Genomic DNA, 16676 nt, shown 5'->3' on the forward strand with positions numbered 1-16676 from the left:
CAGCAAAAGAGTTAAAAATGTGCTTATTTTGTGCGCGGTTAGCATTTATATTTGCACACCTGATCTTCTGCCCAGTCTCAAACAGGATTAAGATTCCTATTTAAGCCCTACCTGAAGCAAGCCATACACTGTATGTGCAAAATAATGTCTACGTACTACCATTATGCCATACCGCATGGTGGAACTACCATGGCTGCAGCTGCGAAGACCAGAGGCGTGTAGGGCCCGGGCAGTGCCGCTGGGGCCCCCACATCATGCTGTTCAGAGCAGAGGGGGTGGTCCGGGAAATACAGTGGGTATTCGGGCCCTTACCCAGAATGTGCTATGGAGCCAGGGCACTAATTGCATTTATTATTCAATCATAGGTACACACGGACAAGCAGGAGATGACGGGTGGAGGTAGAACAACACGTGGCAGAGATGGCCAGGGGCAAACGTAGGATTTGTAGAGGGGGGTTTCCACATCACGCCACCAGTGGGCATGACCAGCATGCATGGGGGCGTGGCTATAATATTAGACAGTGCTTGTCTGCTCTCCAACTCTTCCTATCCCCATATTAAACATGGGCAATGCTGTGTGCACTAATGTTAGGTGCACGCAGCTCACCCTTTTCAAGCAGAGCCGTGTGAAGCGGGGGCAGGGTCCAGCCACCTCAATTATACAGTGCCCCAGGCTTGGAGGGGGATTTCCGGGCACTAGAAACCCCCTTTGGTTTGCCTATGATGGCCGTAGCTATTAAAGGGTGAAAATGCAAGTGGTATGAATCGCCAGCTCGCACCAGCAGTGGATTTCCTGTGCACAGGAAGCCTATTTATCAAGTATTGCAGCTGTACATGTACCGACAATACTTGTACTGTTATGGTCATTGCAGGATGGGGATAACAGATAAAAATAATTTCATATATATTTTTACACATTTTTTATTATGACTTTTTTTCTATTTAAGTAGTGGAACATAAAGACCAAACTGCAAGCGATAAGCAGAAGTGTACATTTACTCTGTTCTGTGTTGGGGCAAAAATGTCCTTACATAGTCCCAACTGTGATCTGCCCCAATCCACCGCCTCTTCGTCTACGAGACGGAGCAGAAAGTAGGTGCAAGGCATCACTGAGCTGCAAGGCCGCCTTCCCCTCTGTTCTGCCCCTGTCTGTCTTATAGGAGGCCCAACATAATGTACATGTAACAATAGAGATTTGTAAAGACAATGGCTGTCCAAACAGAATACGTGTAGTGTTCCAATTTATATAGAGATGGTTCTCTGCTTTGTCAAACATGCGGCCTCCAATCATTGTATTTCACCCTGGCAGCATTAATGGTTTTGTCAGCGGGATGCTGGGATACTGTTGTGTGGAACGCTGATTACAAGACAAACATAGCTGAGTCAGGGAAGGTGTTGGAGCGTTGTTACCTTATCTACAGCCCATTACCTGGGCATGCATCATGCTGTTACCTGCCAAGAGATTAACCCTTCCACCTGTCCCTGAGAACATGTGCCATGCCTGGTACACACTAATGTGCATACCTTACATCTCATGTCAGATCTCGCTGATGACAACACTTTAGCGGATCATGTTTACTTCAGTATTGTTCACTTACAAGGCTCTGATCTGACTGGTGCAGGCTGATAGTGTCTGTTCTGACAGGATAATTATTTTATGAAGAGTTTAGCCGGGTAATCTTGACATTTTCTACCACTGCCTGGCTAAAGTCAGGAATAGATGATGATGATGATGATGATGATGATGATGATGAATAGTCATTTCACTGTGTGTGCCTCAGTAATATAATTGCTCCCTAATGACTTGATATAATGCATTCTCAGGGTTTGCTGAAGTAAAATGACAATTCCAAAACTAAACTTTAAATTAAACATGAGGCGTGGGCAACCCCATGATACTGATTGAGCCCACAAAATGGCTTCCTTCACCGTGTTAAGGCAACGGACACACTTTAAACTGAAATTTCATCTCCTAGACATGCGAGTACACCTATGAAGTACCGCACACAGACAAACACTTCTGTTTTCGGCAGGAGACACGATTTTAGGCGCCAAAAAAAAGCCATAGCTTGTCAGGATGTCGGGTCTTCAACAAAATGGAGGTATGGTTATTCATATGGTGGGTGTGGTGGATTGCGGGAAAGGGCTTAACTACCCTAGGTGCAAGGGGTTCTATGTAGCTATGGGGCCACAGCTAAAGGGGGCTCTCTTTCCTGTTAAAGCCCCTGATGTATATGAGTTTTTCAACAAGGTGGTACATAGTGGCCCTTCCCAATTTTTGCTGTGGGGCCCACAAATGTTTAGTTACGCACTTGATTGTGGGAGTGGCTTTGCTTGATTTAGGGTGGGGCTTATTTTGTATCAGTTTTTGAGAGTATTGAGAGTATTGAGTTTTGAGGGACCATCTTGTGATTTTGTGGTCTGAATGGGACGAACAAGCTTAAGGTTTGGCCCCCCCAAATAAGGGTGTGGTGTGTGCGTTGGGGCATTGTTTCAGCTTCCCGGTTCCATTGCAGCTAATTCAGAGCCAGTCTGTATGTTTAAAAAACAACAAAACAATATATGACTTATAGGGCTTATCTTGCTTAATACAACATCTGAGTAATACTTAGGTGAAACATTTATTTGTATTTCTGAATCTGACTCAGATATAGGGTGGGACCGTACGATAGATGGGAGAATGGAATACTTGAGCAATCAAAAAAATGACAAAAGTTATTTAAAAGGTGATAACGTGTAACGGCCAAGTGAAAATTATTGCAAACTGTCAGAGCTAAAGCCCCAATGTCTGGCAGAATAAAAATGAAGCTTAGATCATAGGCCATTAATAGCGATACAGAGATTCAAGGCACAAATCTCAAACACAAATGGGAGAAATACACAAGAAGAGAATACAGGTCACAATGTAACAACTAAAATGTGGAACAAGCATTTGGGTAAGGGACATGAATTAGACAGGAGGTGTTACGTGTCTGGCTGTCTGCTGATACAGATAAGACATGTGAATCCTCAGATATTACACGAAATCATCATCAGCTATTTATATAGCGCCACCAATTCCATAGCGCTGTACAGAGAACTCACTCACTCACATCAGTCCCTGCCCCATTGGAGCTTACAGTCTAAATTTCCTAACACACACACACACACACACACACAGACAGAGTAGGCTCAATTTTGATAGAAGCCAATTAACCTACTAGTATGTTTTTGGAGTGTGGGAGGAAACCGGAGCATCCGGAGGAAACCCATGCAAACACGGGGAGAACATACAAACTCCACACAGATAAGGCCATGGTTGGGAATCAAACTCATGACCCCAGTGCTGCGAGGTAGAGGTGCTAACCACTGAGCCACCAATAAGCCAAAGGCTGACAGGGCATGCTGAGATAATAGCTGCAGCTCTATAATCCATGTTCCTTCCTTCTCTCTGCAGGGACTACGGATAGCGCCCCCCTTTTATCACCTACAGAAACACAGGTAAGAGCATCGGATCAGAAATCAGATCAGGTAAAAACTACACACCTGGCCAGGTGTGGGAATTGTGCTCTGAAATGTTTAACGAGTCACACAACTTTATACCATACATCGGATTACCAGCTCAGCTATATACTCGGATAGAGAAATTTCTGGCCCCGGTACAGCAACTTTATCTGTCCCATTCCATTGCCACTGAGGGGGCGTGTCCACACCAGGATAGTGGCTCCTCCCACTACACAGGCCCGGCCCCCTCTCAGCGTCCCTGCTAGGATACATAGAAAATATACAGTCTTCATGTCACCATAAGGTCACATGCAAGCTACACGTCTGCTTAGTAAAACAGCTGGCATGTACCATGAACGTCAACCAATTGCAGTAAAGCCATGTGCTCATCATGTGATGAATGCAGCCAAACACTGCCGGGACGGGTGCATGATAAACCTGCAGAGTGTGCACTCACTAATACTTGCTTGTTTTTATTTACCATGTTCACTAAAAATTAACTTAACTTTGTTTAGTTTATTTAAACGACAACTGTTAAGTGTGGTCTTATTATTACTATTTAACTTTTTGGCAGTGTTCCTCTTTTTGTAGTTTAATTTACTGGTGTTGCTGTATCAGTTTCTGTCCATAAAGCAATTTCGCCTCTGCCTAAAATCTCTTAATAAAACAGTAACAAAATAACAGACTACAAATAACCAACAAAGTAAGTCTGTCTAATGAATTGAAGTGTAAAAGTGGAATGGTCCTGAATGGTAGACAGCGCCGTAGGCTGGTCCATCAGAGAACCGCCATAGACTGGTCCATCAGAGAACCGCCGTAGGCTGGCACTAGACCACCTTTAGGTCAGATACACACGGACACTGGTTTTGCCCCACTGGTACGCTGTTTGTTGCATCTATCAATCCACAGAGATCAAAGACCTCTGATTTCACAGTGTTCTACCTGTGATTGCCAGAGCATTCTATGGGCTCAAAACAAGTTTCTATGTGTGTCTACTTTTAATTCTGCTGATCTATTGCTGCAACAAACTACTCCTCCTACAAGGGTAAGCAATTATGTGCAAAGCTTGTTATTAGGCAAGATTTTAATAAGCATTACATATAAAATAGGATAATTGCTCTGTGGTTAGGATGTCCCCTAATTCATAGACTTCCATGCCCTATATTCAAGTTAACCCACGCTACTGAGCATGTGATTATATATATTTATATTAGTATTTTATGCATTAGGACAGAGATGGGCCACCTGCAACTCTCTGGCTGTTATAAAAACTACATGACATGTCCTGCCAGGGCCCCATTTAGAGTCGACGCTGTTCTAGGTATTGGTAGTAAATACGCTCTAAATTTATAATTGTGCATGCCGCATAGTCACTCCATTCTATCCAACACTCCATCCATTACTTTTACTGTACAAAACAGTGGTTGGTAAAGAGGTTCACAGGATATGCAAAGACATCAAAATGACCCTTTCCATCAATTGTGTGCTCCTGAGGTTGATTCAGTTAAGAAGGGGTAAATGTATCAAGCTGTAAGTTTCTGGCGAGTTTGAAAAGTGGAGATGTTGCCTATAGCAACCAATCAGATTCTAGCTATCATTTTGTAGACTGTTCTAAATGAAATGACAAATTGAATTGGTTTGGTTGCTATTGGCAACATCTCCACGTTTCAAGCAGACGGAAACTCACAACTTGATACATTTTCCCCCATAGTGTCTAGATGGAATGGGTCATGTTGACATCTCTGTGCACGTTTGTAGTTCCACAACCGCTGGCGAGCCAGGTTACCTAGTCAAGCAACAGAGATATTCAATGCAATTTTCCTGAGCAGGAAAAACATAGGAAACTAAATTTTCTAAATATCTACCAATATAAATGTTACCGTGTTCGGAAGTAGAACATGGTAAATAGGTTAGTAAAGTAGAGAAGAAATGAACAATGGTTTCCTCCATTACAACGCCAATCTCAGTTACAGATTTTGCCACTAAAAAGAGAGGAGTCTTCTTGGATGCACGGTAAAAATACATTTATTTACAAGGGGAAAAAAAACCCAAAACTACATTTTTTTTTAATGCAGTAAACAGCAGACAAATCAAAAGTGTGCAATGACTAGTGAGGGAGATGTCCCACGCTGGGGTCATAAGATGTTGCACAGCTTAAGTGGTCCTCAAAAAAAGTGATTTATTCATCAATATGAGGAACATCTTGTAAGTAGTTAGAGGGCACCTGAGCTGCATTCACGGTTCAGTGAATGGAGATCAGAGCAACAGAGAATGTACTGTAACGTTAGATGGGACCAGAGGCTCTCACAGATTTATAGTATAGTTAATGTAATGCAAGAGGATGAATCAGTATTGCATAGGAATAGTAACTATAGGACTTAAAACCCTTTTTCCAATGTTACACACATCTTGCACACAGAAGATTTAGGAATCGATCGGTGGTCAGTAATCTCACCTTGATATAATGACTGTGGGTTCTTTCCACTTCTACAGATGGTGCAGTGTCTGGGTTTTGCCATATACCGGGCCCTGGACTGGGGGCTCGATGAGAGCGAGGAACGAGAGCTTAGCCCTCAGCTGGAGCAGCTCATTGACCTCATGGCTGCCAGTGACTCAGAGGCGGTCTTGACAGATGAGGGGTACGAGGGCATCGAGGATGAGGATGAAGACAGCCCGCCGCGGGTGGTGCGCAGCTTTTCAGGAGTCTTGCGCTTCTGTGCTTCCCATCTGCCAGAGCCCCAGGAGGCTCCGGTCCACTACCAGGCGGTTTGCAGAGCACTCTTTGCAGAGACGGTGGAACTACAAGCCTTCCTGCATAAGATCCGGGAGGCCAAAGAGGTAAGTGGCCACATGTGGGGGTCAGGACAATTATGCAATCAGTATTATGGGTAACATAAATGTTTTGGTTTCCTAGATGCTGATGAAAATGCGAGTGGAGGAGACAGAGCCAGATGGACTTGAGAATCTGCAGAACACAGATTGGGTAAGAGGGGATAAGGCCAAGGGTAGTAGATATGGGCTTGCAGGGTCATCTTTGAGGCCTTGTGAATGGACGCCTTAAATGAATAATTCTGCACTGCACGTCATACAGTTTCACATTGTGAGAATAGGTTTTCTGCTTTTCCCACTTATTTCAAATTGCAAAAACCTGGGCTGAAACAATCAATATTAAAGAAATGCCACATGAGTATTACCAAATCCTGCATGTTCCTACTAATAAAATACTGCTGAGCACTGATACATTGTACTTTAAAAGCCTGCATGGCCCAAACTTAATCAGCCCAGGTTATTGCAATTGAAAAAGCAGTAAGATTATTATCCCAATGTAAGTAGGAAAACAATTGATGGCTGGTAAAGACAAAGTAGTAGAAAAGTAAATTAAATAAATAGATCTGTATGGTATGCTATGGTCACATAGTTTTTATTCAAAGCCCTATAGGACATGCTGGGCCTTATAGTCCACACAGCCACCAGCTGATTAAACCTGCTTCCAGTTCCTTAGTTCAGTCTCACATCCACCTGTACAGGTCTTATAGAACTCTGAGCATGAGAACAGGTGGGTGCATTAGTGTGCGAGATGTTCTGAGAGTTCCACCTGTGGAACTCTGTATAGCTAAGAATGATGTGAGTGTTCCATAGACCTGCTCAGCATTCTGACTGAGTACTAATTCCTATGTACTCTGAAGAGTACTGTGTCCCCATGCTCTGTAATCAATGTTATTCGTACTATGCTACCTTTGCTGTGTGCATGGCCTTATGCTGTGTACTGTGTATCACACAGTATGTGCTGTTTTGTACCATATGCTCAGTGCTGTGCGCGTCACACTTTGCGTCTTGCGTTCTACAGGCACGTCTGTGGGTGCAGCTGATGAGAGATCTACGGCATGGGGTCCAGCTGAAGAAGGTTCGGGAGAAGACGTTTAACTCTCTGCCCACCGAGTACCAGCTCACGCCATTCGAGATGCTCATGCAAGACATCAGGGCACGGAACTACAAACTGCGCAAGGTGATGGTGAGTGTGGTCTAAGACTGGCCGACAAGTGCCACTCATATGTGCAATCCACCCTCCCTCTCGGTGCCTGAAGCAGAACTATAATACTCAGGCAATTGGGAGTACTTATATTCTTCATATATCATCACAGTTCTGGGACAAGTTTGAGAACTTGTGTTATTCAAGTTAGTCTGACGTTATATAGCCAATAAGGATTGAGACACAATTGCTGCAATTTGAAGTTTGTCAGACAAAACGCATCATTTTGATTGTTTTCATTACACTTCATCAGCCACAGCAACAACTTAAAATTAAAGCACCACAACTCACAGAATGAAATTATTCTATAACGTTTGAACGATAGCTCTCTTATGCATTTTTTTTAATTACAAGTGAGACAAGTGGGGGTGGGGGAATCCCCGTTAAAAAGAAAAACCTAAAAAATGACAAGTGGGGAAAAGTGATCATTGCTCTGTAAATTGTGGGACTAATTATTAGTTCCTGTAAGGAAGAGAGAGATGTTTGAAGTGTTGGGATAAGTAGGTGGACCATAACACTTGCACCTTAATTAATTATACCATGTTTATCATTATGTCCATAGAGGCACAGGAAATAGAAGATTTTTATTACTTGCACTGATTCACTCTGAATCCTTTCACTATTTCATAGGTAGGGGGCGACATTCCTCCAATGGTCAAGAAGGACGCACACGAGTTAATCCTGGACTTTATAAGGTCTCGTCCTCCTCTGAAGCCGGTAAGTTGGACTGTCTTCGTTCACCCAGCGAGGGCTGGAGCTTGAGCAGAATTAGATCTATGTCGAGTATTGACCAGTCCTGTTCATTGCAGGTTTCCAAAAGGAATCTGCCTCCATTGCCCTTCATACAGAAAAGTCTCCATGAAAAGATTTTGGAGGAGATTAAACAGGAACCCAAACTGCGCCCAGTGGAGACGCAGAGAAGAGGACAAAAAGGTACATGTGGGGCCAACATTAAAAGGGCGATGTATGAATATGTATGAGTATGAATATGCACGAGAGAGGCATAAACTCTATAATGACTATCAAACTCAAATTGCTACTTTAAGTAGAGCAGGCCTGTCCAACCTGCGGCCCTCCAGGTGTTGTGAAACTACAAGCCCCAGCATGCTTTGCCAGTAGACAACTAGTTGATAGGTGGAAGGGCATGCTGGGACTTGTAGTTTCACAACGCCTGGAGGGCCGCAGGTTGGACAGGCCTGAAGTAGAGTGAACCAGGAATGGTCACCCATGATGCTTTGCTAATTGTTAGAGCTGCAGGAACAGATGGTGTGTTAAAGTTGACTAGTTCTCAGAATCTGGTTTTAAGAGTCAATATACCATAACCATACATCAATCACTCTCTGACCGAGTTTTCTAGCCTGTGACTGTTACATTTTTTGGGGGTTTTAATACTGTCCTGAGAACTTCTTATTTTGCCACATTATATTAAAAAGGGACGAGTATAAGGGTGTGGTTGGGATGAATCATGACTGTGATCCCTATATTACCATCATGTAGGGAGTGGTCTGTGGACCGTCGCCAGCTGCTTGTCTGCCCTCAGGAGCTATGTCTACACACACACACACACACACATATATACACACGTTGTGTAGCAGTTCCACTATCTTGACATAACTCGGGCAGCGTGGTATTTTACTTAACCTTGTTAATAACTTTTTCATTCAGCTAAATAGCCCCTGTAATCAGATAATTTCTTCAACTGAATTACAAACAGGAAGTCTGATGTGCATAGAATAAATGCTTCCCCTAAATGTGTTAGACATTTGTCTCTCTGTTAACACTAGTGGTCGGTTTTAGCACTATGTAACAGGTCGTTAAGGGATTAATGACCTGGTGCACAGGGTGTAAAGGTACTTAGTCCCTATAAATCTAACAATAAAAATTCTATAGTACTTTTCACCTTGAGACACACACACGTCACTTTATTAGGTATAGCCGTACACCTGCATGTTAATGCAACTTTCTAATTGGCAGCAACTCACTCCATGCCTAAAAACATGCAGACATGGTCAAGAGGTTCAGTTGTTGTTCAGACCAAACACCTGAATGGGGAAGAAATGTGATCTAAGTGACTTTGACCATGTTTTATTGAAGCCAGATGGGGTGGTTTTAGTATGTCAGAAACTACTGATCTCCTGGGGTTGTCATGCACAACAGTCTCTACAGTTAACAGAGAATGGTGAGCACAACAAAAAACTTTCAGTGAGCATCAGTTCTGTGGGCTTAAACGCCTTGTTCATGAGAGGTCAGGAGAATGACCAGACTGATTTAGTCTGACAGGAAGGCGACACTAACTCATATAACCATATGTTCTGTCATTAGTATGCAGAGGAGCATCTGTGAACGCACAGCGCGTCAAACCTTGAAGTGGGAGGGACACAGCAGCAGAAGTCCACACTGGTTCCACTCTTATTATGTTCTATGCAAAGTGTATATAAAGCAGCTGGTATTCCATTGTTACATGCCTTCTAATAATCTACTATGATGTTCTCTTCATTAGGATTCGGATCACTCCCGTGTATCGTGGATGCTTGTGACGGTGACATGAAGTCAACATCTTGCATTAACCTCTCCGTTCCAGAAGCCCCCCGACCACGGCCTCGTATCCTACTTAAGGCCCCCACTCTGGCAGAGATGGAAGAGATGAATCTATCTGAGGTACAGGAGGAGAATCATTGAACTGGAAGGAGTATAGCTAAAGCTAAGACATTCCTTTGATCTGTTAGGATACAGGGTGAGCAGGACTAGATGTTGCTGTCACTGTATGACGATCATGGTGACTGACAGCGGGAGTAGTGGTACAGAGAAGAGAGACCGACACTGGTGTCATGTGACACTGGTGTCAGGTGACTAAGAGCATTTCATGAATGTGTTTTGCGTTTCATATTATAATGCGGTGTCAATGTCTTCTTGCAGGAAGATGACTCTCCCAATTCCGAGCTGCGGAGAGTGGCGAGTGCTCCGTTCCCACTGAAACGCGACCGCTCGTTCTCAGAGCAGGATTTGGTGCAGCTGCAGAGTGAGATGGGACACAAGCCACAAAGGGGGACGTCTCAGGGGTACGAGGGTCCAGAGTCCCGGGCTCGATCTGGCAGCGTGAACAACCCGTCCAGAGTTTTGAATCGAAACTTGAGTGAGTGTTGAGTGGTTTAACCTCCTCTCAATCCAGTTTTCCAGTGTAATCTCTAGTTGCAATAATGTGAGATTTCCCCACAGTGGGTTATTCGGCCGGAGGCAGCTCTGGCGCTCCGTCGCCCAGCCGTGGCTCCCTCAGCTCCGTGCAAGAGAGGACAGAGCCAGATTCCGCCACAGACAGCAGCTCCAGACATCGGTGGCTGGTGAGTGTCATCTTTACCTTCTTGTGATTAAAAAAAACAAAATGGCAAAAGCAGATGGACGGATGCACCTGAATTACACAGATCACAGCAGAAAAGATTGGACAAAAACGTTTTTGTTTTTTTTTCTAGCCAGGTGTTTCCGAAACATAACATACCTAAAGCCAACATGCGAGAAGCCTCAGATTAACATGGAATCTGACTATACTGCATCTTCTGGCTCCAATTACAAACTGGGCCCACAAGACCCAGCAAACAACAACCAACTTCTGTGTTGAGGCAAATAAAGATTTAGGGCCACAGAGTTTGGAGACAACCCGGATACAGGGGCTGATTTAGAGAGAGGTGTACATTCCTCCCAGGTGCAGGATTTGCATCCGAACAAACCATGTTGCACTGCAAGGGGAACAAATGTTATTTGCATACAGGAAAAATAGTGTAAGACACACACACAAACACACGTGCCAGATCTCTTTATACGCTGCATATCCTATTTGGCAGTGGTTCAGTTCGCGGCACCCTTAGAGTCTCCATAATTTTTTCAAGGCACCCCTCCAAAATAATTACAGAGCAGTCCCGTTTTAGAAGTAGTTGGGTCAAAAAAACGTAATAAGTATTAAGGTCAGGACAGAAATACTTATTTTGTTGTATGCAAAAATAATACATAAAAATCCAAGGGAAAATAATATTTTTATATTTATTTTTTTTCCAATTCTATTTCTGTCAAAGAATAATTTACAACTAACTCACACTGTGCCCTCCTTCCCCTCCGCACACTCTGTGCCCTCCTTCCCCTCCGCACACTCTGTGCCCTCCTTCCCCTCCGCACACTCTGTGCCCTCCTTCCCCTCCGCACACTCTGTGCCCTCCTTCCCCTCCGCACACTCTGTGCCCTCCTTCCCCTCCGCACACTCTGTGCCCTCCTTCCCCTCCGCACACTCTGTGCCCTCCTTCCCCTCCGCACACTCTGTGCCTTCCTGCATTCCGGGAGCCAGGAAGAGAAAAAAAAACAACAACAAAAAAACTTACCAATGTGGCCTCGCCCGGAACCCAGCATCCTCCTCTCTCCTGTCGCTTGTCACTGAATGTCGGAGGTGATGACGTCACGCCCGACATTCAGTGAAAAGCGAGGAGGATGATGCTGGGTCCCGAGCGCTGCCGGATTGGTAAGTTTTGTTAGTTTTTTTTTTCTCTCCCTGGCCGCGGCACTCCTGGGAGCCGCAGCGCACAGTTTGGGAACCGCTGCTCTATGGGAACTGTGTTCTTGTCCAATTTACCAAACTCTGAAAAGCTTAGGGGCGTTAGCTAACAGAAACAAGCTATCAGATGGAGTTGGCAACCCTACCCCTATACTGTAAGCCTACCTCAAGAGGGATTCCCCCCTTCCACACACAGTCAACATTTATGTGCATGCGCGTCCTGATGGAGAGTAGAGCGGGAATGAACCAGGAAAAAATAGCTTCAGCGGCTAGAGTGTAGTTTTTACCATTTGCTTATGGGAGCAGCTGTCCCAGCTTCAGTTAATTGATAAATTGCTCCGTTACTACATCTCTTATAGCAACAAATAGAAATGTTGGCTAACGGGAAAAATATGGGAAGGGTCTTTAATAAACCCCTCAATAAGGCCCATGGAGTGCACACCAGACAGGAGACATAGGCTGTAGCTGGGGAAATTCAGGTTTTCCTGGCTGGAGAGACAAAAGACAGGATAAATAAATATTCTACAATATTTTATTATCTTATAACGCACTAGTGATGTTCATAGAGCCTATCTTATAAACTCTTGCAAATAATGTCTTTATAAATAGTGACTTCTGGTGTCATCAATTCACTGTTCATCAGGAAAACTTACCTGTTATAGAGAACAATGCACGAACTACTGTAAATGATTACTGCTATTAGAAACCACCGGGATTTCTGCGACGTTCTAAAAGCAGAAGCTTCGTGTTTTTTGGCCAGAGAACTCTTAAGCGGTGTCCCTATCCATATAACTTACAGTAGGGAGTGCACTATAACATATATAATATCTAGAGGGAAGAGATCCAATTCACACTAACCTAATCCGATCCATGATGTCAATTAAGGGGCACTGTACACAAAGATATGGTCAGGTGTAGTACATTATAGATGCAGACAATCAATATATTGCTTTAATAGGGTAAAGGTCAAGTTTGTCACTTACTACAAAGGCAAACTGGTAAGACTCCATAATCTTTGGCAGAATAGTAGACATACAAAGTAACAAAAATAAATAAATTGAAAATTAAATAGAAAAAGGTATCTAAATTTACCACAATGGGATTACCACATGGGATTATTATTATTATTTATTATTAATTTTTTATTTATAGGGCGCCACAAGGTGTCCGTGGCGCCGTACAGGGACAAAACGAGTTACAATACAAGGTGAGACAGTACAGTAAGCAGTAAGCACAGTAACTCAGTAAGCTCAATGCACAGCTAGAGAGGGCGGGGAAAGGGGGAGGGAGGATCGGCAAACAACGGAGCCCAAGAAGGAGGGCGCGGAAGACAGGGAGACCCCCAGAGGGGACGGGGGGAGGAGGGTCCTCGAGGAGGAGGGCAAAGTAGCTGGAGAGCAGAGATAGAAGTGGTGGAAACAGGAGGAGAGATGGCCCTGCTCAGAGGAGCGTACAATCTAAGGGATAGTGGGATAGTGTAAAGTGGAACTAAGTTGTGATTATAGACTTTACTGGTCAAAAATATCATATGGTTATTCTCAATTTTGGAGGGACATCCTGGTTCCTGGACTGTAAAAGGGGCAGGGCTTAACAGAAAAGTGGGTGGAGTTTGACCCAAATTTGCCCATTTGTGGGCGAATGGGAGCGGTCCTTATTTTGTCCCGTTTTTGGGATTCTAAATGTTAGGAGGTATGAAAGCGTGCCAGCACAGGTAAGTAGCCTTATCCGCTGAGGGCTATAATCAAGTACAACGCAGAATTCCCTTTACTTTAATCCTATTGGTTGTGCGCCTTCATTTTCTTCAACACTATTTTGAGATGCCAATGATACTTCTGTGTTGGCGTCCTAAAACCAGAAACTATGATGTTGGCGCTACACAGAGCAGTAATGAGGATTATGTTGACTATCTTGCAGGAGTTCAGCCACCCAGTGGACACGTTGGCTCTGACGGTAGAGGAGGTTATAAACGTGCGCAAGGTGCTCGTGAAGGCTGAGATGGAGAAGTTCCTACAGAGCAAAGAGCTGTACACCAACCTGAAAAAAGGGAAGGTACGGAGGAGGTGAACCAACATTTCCAGGGACAGAATTTAATTTGGTGTCCTCATTCTGAATCGGGAAATAAAGGAATATATTTATTACATAGAGAAAAGGCCTCTCTCCAGCAAAAATATCACTCTATCAAAGGTTACCAGCGTGCTATTGCCGGTGATAGCTCCTGCCGGAGAAGAGAAGTCAATACAAAAAAAAAAAAAAAAAAATCTGTCTTGTCGCCGGACTAAGGCACCCATCGACACCTACCTTTTCCTGAAAAGGAGAAGTGGAGGTGTTGTCCATAGCAACCAATCAGATTCTAGTTATCATTTATTTTCTAGAATAAGTGATACCTATAATCTGATTGGTTGCTATGGGCAACAGCTCCACTTTTCTTTTTTAGAGGGTTTGAAAAACTTGCCCCCTGACTTGTATTGAGCTCACACTGACGTGTTACTGACTTCATGTTCTCATCCTTAGGTTTGCTGTTGTTGCCGTACGAAATTCCCTCTCTTCTCCTGGCCTGCCAACTGTCTTTTCTGTAAAAGGTGGGCTATAAATATTTGCTCTTACATAGTAATGCTTGCATACAGTCATCTGTCTGGGGTCAGGTAGAATGCAATTACCCTGCATTTCTAAACTTAAATCAATGATTAGCAAATTAATAGTTTTTAAGCTATTTTTATTGTACTGTTCTTCATGGTTGGCAAATTTCAGAACCCTGGAGCGACATTCACTGGTCACAAGGTTCTGTTGCTAGAGCTTGTATGTAAAAGCCCAGTAAACGCAGAACGTGGAGAGAAATGGCCACAGCCTTAACTATTAATAATATTATTATTATTATTTATTATTATAGTACCTTTCTCCCAATAGGACTCAAAATACTTTACATTGCTGCAGAGGACATACTCAGCTGCCATTCTATGGGATCGTTCACATCAGTCCCTGCTCTATTGGAGTTTACAGTTTAGAATTTTTTTTACCACAAACTCCCACACACATACCTGGGGTAGTTCTTGTCTGTGTCATATGTTCTTGCCTATAAAGACTAATGAAATGTTATCTGTGGATACACACCACCTAGCGGCTGTGGGGAGGTACTACAGGTCTCTGTAATTGTCATCTCCCTAGTTCTCAAGTACAGTCTGCAATTAACAAAAATTATAATTACTGTTCAAACACACTGTCATAATATTACACTCTTTGGAACTTTGTATAGTGTGTCCTAAATGACTTTCAGGAGATTTACAGCTAAAAAAATGAACTAATTTGAGCTTATTGTGCTTGCCTCTAGGTCTGCTTGTGGCTCCTGCAGTGTCAAGGTGAGATTTCACGTCTTAGTATATATCAGAGGTCAGCAATCTGTGGCTCTATAGCTTTATACCTCTGGTATAAATCTCAATCTACTCCATTTAATTGTAATAATATGCTGACTACCACCAACCAAATTATCAGATCACATCATGTAGGGTTCACTTTCTATTATTAATGGGGAACAATCCTCATCATCATTTATTTATATAGCACCACTAATTCCGCAGCACTGTACAGAGAACTCACTCACATCAGTCCCTGCCCCATTGGAGCTTACAGTCTAAATTCCCTAACACACACAGACCGAGACCGAGAGAGACTAGGGTCAATTTGATAGCAGACAATTAACCTACCAGTATGTTTTGGGAGTGTGGGAGGAAACCGGAGCACGCGTAGGAAACCCACGCAAACACGGGGAGAACATACAAACTCCACACAGATAAGGCCATTGGCAGGAATTGAACTCATGACCACAGTGCTGTAAGGCAGAAGTGCTAACCACTGAGCCACCGTGCTGCCCAATCCAATGTTATAACATTAGTAAAAGTGTCACTTTTTTTTTTGTTTCCTCTTCCCCCTCCTGCACGGACGGCTTCTGTAGTGACAGCAAACCATTATATTAAATATATACCATCGCCTTTAATCATGGATCCTACAGTATAATAGCGTTAGACTCTGAACAAGATGCTCTTGACTTCCACTAACCGCACTAAATTAACTAAAGTTGTAGAACTAGTATAAATGCTCCTCCTCACACATCGTCTCGTCCCCCCACACTGAATACCTACAAAGTACATTTATATATAGTGTAAGATTTGCTTGATTAGTGCAACAAGTAAAAACAATATTCCTGGTGTAGCCAACCCAAACTTGTTCTGGTCATTGATGGACCACCAGCCCCAAATATTATCGGCATCATACATGTATCTGCTTTATGGCATACAGCTGTTTTCTCAGTAATAAATGGGGTGGATTCATTGCTCACCAAATCTAGAAAGAATGTATATTGAGCTAATTTCAACTCTCTACCACGAACTTGCTCCCTCCTCTTCAACCTCTAGGGCCTCTCACGAACTAGCGTAGGAGTTCTCAGAGGAGGAATGGTCTGAGATATATGAAAATGCTGCCTCTAGTTCCATCTGCGTTAGAATCAAGGAGAACGTCTACAAAGTGTTATACCGATGGTACTATGTCCCTTCGCGTCTATGCAGAATTCTCCATGACTCATCTGATCGGTGTTGGCGAGGGTGCTCCCAAGAAGGCACATTCCTCCACATATGGTGG

The 16676-nt window shown here is 43.5% G+C and overlaps 1 protein-coding gene across 1 annotated transcript in view; it reads left to right on the forward strand.

The window, feature by feature from the left end:
- SPIRE2 (spire type actin nucleation factor 2) overlaps positions 1-16676 on the forward strand; it is a 36963-nt gene that overhangs the window by 13532 nt on the left and 6755 nt on the right. The window contains exons 2-13 of the mRNA XM_075189067.1: positions 3437-3480; positions 5977-6321; positions 6398-6466; positions 7331-7495; positions 8144-8230; positions 8323-8446; positions 10014-10171; positions 10430-10646; positions 10730-10851; positions 13962-14096; positions 14559-14626; positions 15373-15400. Of these exons, the coding sequence (XP_075045168.1) occupies positions 3437-3480; positions 5977-6321; positions 6398-6466; positions 7331-7495; positions 8144-8230; positions 8323-8446; positions 10014-10171; positions 10430-10646; positions 10730-10851; positions 13962-14096; positions 14559-14626; positions 15373-15400 (1562 nt within the window). The remainder of the gene's footprint in view (positions 1-3436; positions 3481-5976; positions 6322-6397; positions 6467-7330; positions 7496-8143; positions 8231-8322; positions 8447-10013; positions 10172-10429; positions 10647-10729; positions 10852-13961; positions 14097-14558; positions 14627-15372; positions 15401-16676) is intronic.

The sequence above is a fragment of the Mixophyes fleayi genome, chromosome 10 (assembly GCF_038048845.1).
Source record: "Mixophyes fleayi isolate aMixFle1 chromosome 10, aMixFle1.hap1, whole genome shotgun sequence".
Lineage (NCBI taxonomy): Eukaryota > Metazoa > Chordata > Amphibia > Anura > Limnodynastidae > Mixophyes > Mixophyes fleayi.